Below are 6,000 nucleotides of genomic sequence, written 5' to 3' on the forward strand. Positions count from 1 at the left end.
AAAGATGATCAACACCACTAGTCATCAGGAAGCTACAAATGGGAAGAAAGCACAATGAGTTATCATTTCACACCCACTAGAATGGCAGCTATCAAAAACAAGGCTAAGCCAGGCCCTGGTGGCTCATACCTGTAATCTTAACTATTCAGGAGGTTGAGATCTGAGGACTATGGTTCAAAGTCAGCCCAGGCAGAAAAGTCTGTGAGACTCTTATCTCCAACTAAATCACAGAAAAAAAGTGGTGCTGTTGCTCAAGTGGTAGAGCACTAGCCTTGAGCAAAAGCAGTTCAGGGACAGCACCCAGACCCTGAGTTCAAGCCCCAGGTCTGGCAAAAACAAAACAAAAAAACAAAAACACAAGGCTGTGTCAGACTGTAGAGAAATTGGATCCTTTGTATATTAATAGTAAAAATGTAAATAGCATACTTGCTGTATGAAATAGTATGGTGGTTCCTCAAAAAATTAAACAAGCTAGACATGGTGGTACATGCTTATAATCCCAATACTCAGGAGGCTAAGGTAAGAGGATTGTGAGTCTGAGGCCATCTTGGGCTACAAACAAGCCAGCAACTCCATTACTGAGTATATACCTAAAAGAAGTGAAAGTAGGGACAGAAACACTCATGTTCATGTGGAATCAACCAAATGATCAATAAAAAGATCAATTTGGTACACACAAGCAATGCCATTCAACATGGATGAACTTTGAGACCAGTCCCAAAAAGTCAAACAAACACTGTAAAGTCCACTTATGTGGAGCCACCTATACAGTAAACCCAGAGACAAAAGTAGAATGTAGTTACCAGAAGCGGGGAAAAGTAAACTTATGCAAGTTACATGTTTTACAGAAGGACCTATTTTTCCAATAGGTCCAGAATTCTACAAATGAAGAGTTATGTGGATGATGGTAATGACAGCACCATGACAAGTGAAAGTACTTAATGCTACAGAATTGTACCTGTAAAAATGGTTTAAAAGATAAAAAAACAGGGGTGAAAGTGTAACTCAAGTGGTAGAACACTTACCTACCAAATCTGAGACCCTGAGTTCAAACCCTAGTACTGCCAAGAAAAAGGGAGGGGGCAGAAACCACTTTAAGTAGTAGTACTAGGGTTGTTTGTGTGTGTTTGTGTGTTTTGTTTTTGTTTTTGTCAGTTGTGGGTCTTGAACTCTGGACCTGGGCACTGTCCCTGAGCTCTTCAGCTCAAGCCTAACACTTTACCACTTGAGCCACTTCCAGTTTTCTGAGTGTTTTACTGGAGAGTCTCACAGACTTTCCTGCCCAGGCTGGCTTTGAACCGGGATCCTCAGATCTCAGCCTCTTGAGTAGCTAGGATTACAGGTGTGAGCCACCGGCACCCGGCTAGTACTAGGGTTTTTAATTCAGAGCCTTGTGCTCACTAGGCAGGGGCTTTGCTTGAGTTATACCCCATTTTTTGCTTTGGATATTTTTGAGACAGGGTCTCAAAATTTTCCCCAGACTCGCCTAGACCACAATCTTCCTATTTATGCTTCAAAAGTATCTGTGATGATATTTATATACCACCATGCCCAACTTTTTATTGGTTGAAATGAGAAAATTTCAGAAATGTTTGACCAGCCCATCCTCTACTCTTTGTCTTCCACACCTCTACCTCCAAAGCAGACTTTTAGACATGAGCCACTGTACCTGGATAAACTTATCGGGTGATCTGATCACCAACCTTAGCACCCTTATTGATCAAGAACATCGGAAGCTCAGGAAAGTTATATAATTTGCTCATGGTTCCACTTGTAGGAAGTAAAGCCAACTTGTCCACTAAATATCTTTACTCTTAAAGCAATACACTTTACTATATCACTAAACTCTTCAGTACTTAGCCTAAATGCCTCTTCAGAGTAATTGAACAAAAACCTGCTGTTTTCATGTTTACTGCCACTTTCAACTAGTCCTAAGGGACTTTCAATATTCTAACACAACTGACATTATAAGGTATGTTAAGACAACCTGAGGAAAACAGAGTAAAGTAAAAGAGATTTTCCTTACCCAATACTGCACTGTATAAAAAAGATTCAACAGCCAGGTGCCAGGTGGCTCATGCCTGTAATCCTAGCTACTCAAGAGGCTGAGATCTGAAGATCACGGTTCAAAGCCTGCCCATGCAGGAAAGTCCATGAAACTCTTATTTCCAATAAACCACTCAGAAAACTGGAAGTGGCATTGTAGCTCAAGTGGTAGAGAACTCACCTTGAGCTGAAGAGCTGAGGGACAGCGCCCTGGCCCAGAGTTCAAACCAAACGACCAACAAAAATAAAAATAAAAATAAAAATAAGATCCAACTGGCCAGGCACCAGTGGCTGATGCTTATAATCCTAGCTACTCAGGCAGCTAAGATCTGAGGATCACAGTTCAAAGCCAGCCCAGGCAGGAAAGTCTGACATTCTTATCTCTAATTACATACCAAAAGTGGAATTAAACACCAGTAGTAGAGCTATGGTTCAAATGGTAGAGTACTAACCCTGAGCAAAAGAAGCTCAGAGACAGCACCCAGGCTCTGGATTCAGGCTCTAGGACTGTGCGTGCGCATGCGTGGGACTCATCTCCAATAAACTACCCAGAAAAAGCAGAAAGTAGTGCTGTGGCTCAAATGGTAGAGCACTGGCCTTGAGCCAAAGAAACTCAGGGATAGTGCCTAGGCCCTGAATTCAAGCCCCAGGACTGGCACCAGTGGAATGGGGGAAAGAAAGACAATGGTGGTCCAGGACAGCTTGGAAAAAACAACCAAGACTATTCAAATCCCACAATCGTCGGGCACCAGTGGCTCATGCCTGTAATCCTAGCTACTCAGGAGGCTGAGATCTAAGGATCACAGTTGAAAGCCAGCCCAGGCAGGAAAGTCCATTAGACTCTTATCTCCAATAAACCATTAGAAAACCAGAAGTGGCACTGTGGCTCAAGTGGTAGAGCACTCCCCTTGAGATGAAGAGCTGAGGGATAGCGCTCAAGCCCAGAGTTCAAGCCCCACGATTGACAAAAAAAAAAAAAGTTTCACAGACTTTCCTTCCCAGGCTGGCTTTGAACCATGATCTGAGAATCAGCCCCTGAGTATCTAGGATTACAGGCCTGAGCCACTAGTGCCAAGTGTCTCCAAGACTCTTATCTCCAATTGACTGCCAAAAAAAACCCTGAAAGTGGAGCTGTAGCTCAAGTGGTAGAGTTCTAGCCTTGAGCAAAAAAGCTCAGGGACAGGCTAGGAATGTGACTTATTGGTAGAGTGCTTGCCTAGCATGAATGAAACCCTGGGTTCAATTCCATAATACCACACAAACAGAAAAAGCCAGAAGTGGCACTAAGGCTCAAGTGACAGGGCACTGCTATCCTTGAGCAAAAGCAGCTCAGGGACAGAGCCCAGGCCCTGCGTTCAAGCTCCAAAACCCCCACCAAAAAAAAAAAAAAAAAAAGGCAATTAGTTAAGGTTGTAACTTAATTGTAGAGCACTACCCTAGTATATATGAAGACTGTGTTTGAATCCCAACACCACACACACAGAGACATACCATTTAGAACATACTAGTTGCCATTTTCCTAGCTGTCCTCACATCTGAATCAATTCCTTTTTGTTTTGTTTTGTTTTTGTTGGTCATGGGGCTTGAACTCTGGGCCTGGGTGCTGTCCCTCAGCTCTTCAGCTCAAGGCTAGTGCCCCACCACTTGAGCCACAGTGCCACTTCAACATCTGAATCAATTTCTGCCTTGGCATCAATAGTTAATTCACCAAATGAATCTTTCTTTAGATTACAGGAACTATTCCTCAAATAGGTATTTTTCTGAGTAGCAATTGAGGGTTCTGTACCAGCTAGGCTAATAAGAAAAACTGCTCTTTGAGTCAGGTGCTGGTAGCTCATGCCTGTAATCATAGCTACTCAGGAGGCTGAGATCTGAGGATCAAGGTTCAAAGCCAGGCCAGGCAGGAAAGGCAGAGAGACTCTTATCTCCAATAAACCACTCAGAAAACCAGAAGTAGCACAGTGGCTTAAGTGGTAGAGTGCTAACCTTGAGCTGAAGAGCTAAGGGACAGCGTTCAGGCCCAGAGTTCCAGCCCCATGACCTACCAAAAAAAAAAAAAAAAAACAAAACAAAAACAAACAAAAACCTGCTATCTTTGTAAGTCACATATAAAGAGATTAAGAGTGGGCTAGGGAGGTGGCTCAATGGTAGAGTGCTTGCCCTGCATGCAAGAGGTCCTGGGTTCAATTCCTCAGTACTACATAAGCAGAAAAAGCCAGAAGTGGCTCAAGTGGTAGAGTGCTAGCCTTGAGCTGAATTGCTGAGGCACAGCACCCAGGCTGACTGACCAAAAAAAAAAAAGATTAAAAGTGTTCCAAGAATAACATAATCACAACTCAACTGCTAACTGGTAGCAGGAACAGGCTTTAGTTGTTTTGAAAAACACTGCTCTAGATGGTTTTTGAAAAGCCTGCTAAAATTATAAACCCACAATGATTAGGAACTAAGTTCTGTATTCTCCTAAACCCTTTTCCTGCCACATTCTTTCTCCTTAGTCAGAGTATGCTAGAAAGAGTGCACCTCAAGAGGATTGGGACCAAATCTCAGGAGGCAGAGTAGCTTCCCAGACGGGTGCTAAAGAGTCTGGCAGTCTTCTTTTTTTTTTTTTTTTTGGTGGGTCCTAGGGCCTGGGCATTGTCCCTCAGGCCTTCAGCTCAAGGTAAGTGCTCTAACACTTGAGCCACAGCGCCACTTCTGGTTTTCTGAGTGGTTTATTGGAGATAAGAGTTTCTTGGACTTTACTGCCCTAGCTGGCTTTGAACCTCGATCCTCAGATCTCAGCCTCCTGAGTAGCTAGGATTACAGGTGTGAGCCACCGGCGACCGGCTCTGGTAGTTTTGTTTTGTTTTGTTTTTACTTCATTCATTCATTCAACTACTATTACCTGAACTCCTAGAATGTGCCAAATACTATGCTAGACAAAGATGCTTTCGACCTGATATTGTCTATATATCCCCCTTAAAAGTGTGCAAGTAAGAGTTGATTTATGATCTCTAAAATAAACTCAGAGAACCTCAGAATTCCAATGGAACTGCAAGGAGATAAATGTCCTCACTTTTCACGTGGGGGCAGAGATTCAAGTGCCACGTCCAAGGTCACAGCGCATCAGTGTCAGATGAGAGCTAAAACCAGGGTCTCCTGCAGCTCCAACCTGGGCCTGGCGGGCGCCTCTCCCGGAGGATAACGGGTGACAGACGGTGACCAGGGAAAAGCAAACCTCACCAAATAAGGCTCAACTGGCACGCCCTCCTCCAAGACAGCGAGGGGGGACCAGGCCGAGTCAGGGGTCAGAGGAGACAGGCAGCTGCTTCGATTTCCCGGCAGAAATGGGCAGGGCAGCCCAATGGCCTCGCAAGCTCCCCTCTAGCACCTTCTTCCCGCTCCGCCTGACCCGCCTCTCCGATTCCAACCCGGAGACCCGGCATGCGACCCCCGAGAATTACTCCTGCACTCACAAGGACTCGCACCAGCAACGCCATGTTCCTCAGTAACCATTTCCGGGTGAAGGGTGGGCTTCCGGAAGACCCGCCGCCGCCACTACTTCGTCCTCTGCTCAAAAGACGTCGGGCGAGCACTGCGCAGGCGCGCGGCCGTCGCTGTGCGCCTGCGCGCGCGCCCTCTGTCTAGGTTGCACTATTAGCTCCGCTTCTTCTTCTAATCCTGCCGCGCGTCACAGAGGTTCGAGTCCTCTCCCGGCGCGCGCCGCCTCGGTGACCTCGTCCTTTCACGTGCTTTTCCGTGTCCTCATCGGCTGTACCCCTATACTCTGTAACCCCGTGTTAGTGCCACTTCTTTCCCGACCCCACGCACAGCACTCGTGTTTTCAATGAGGGCTGAAAAGAGCAGGATCTTGAAAAATCCCAATTAAAACAAACAAACAAAAAAAAAAAAGCGTGAGAAGAAGGCCAAGGATGTAAGCTCGCGGAGTCCTGAAAGTCAAGGGAAGAGGCTGCC

General features: G+C 45.4%; 1 protein-coding gene across 3 annotated transcripts in view; it reads right to left on the reverse strand.

The window, feature by feature from the left end:
* Uqcc1 (ubiquinol-cytochrome c reductase complex assembly factor 1) overlaps positions 1–5,627 on the reverse strand; it is an 87,745-nt gene extending 82,118 nt beyond the window's left edge. The window contains exons 1-2 of one of the 3 annotated variants that reach the window (XM_070007147.1): positions 5,465–5,627; positions 130–136 (exon numbers count right to left, since the gene is read on the reverse strand). In XM_070007147.1, the coding sequence (XP_069863248.1) occupies positions 130–136; positions 5,465–5,541 (84 nt within the window). In that variant the 5' untranslated portion in view covers positions 5,542–5,627. Of the gene's footprint in view, positions 1–129; positions 137–5,101; positions 5,239–5,464 lie in introns of those variants that run through there. The other 2 variants (XM_070007145.1, XM_070007146.1) reach the window with 2 other exon arrangements.
* Between the last annotated feature and the right edge of the window lie 373 nt (positions 5,628–6,000).

Source organism: Dipodomys merriami, unplaced genomic scaffold (assembly GCF_024711535.1).
Source record: "Dipodomys merriami isolate MVZ:Mamm:240054 unplaced genomic scaffold, mDipMer1.0.p SCAF_7, whole genome shotgun sequence".
Lineage (NCBI taxonomy): Eukaryota > Metazoa > Chordata > Mammalia > Rodentia > Heteromyidae > Dipodomys > Dipodomys merriami.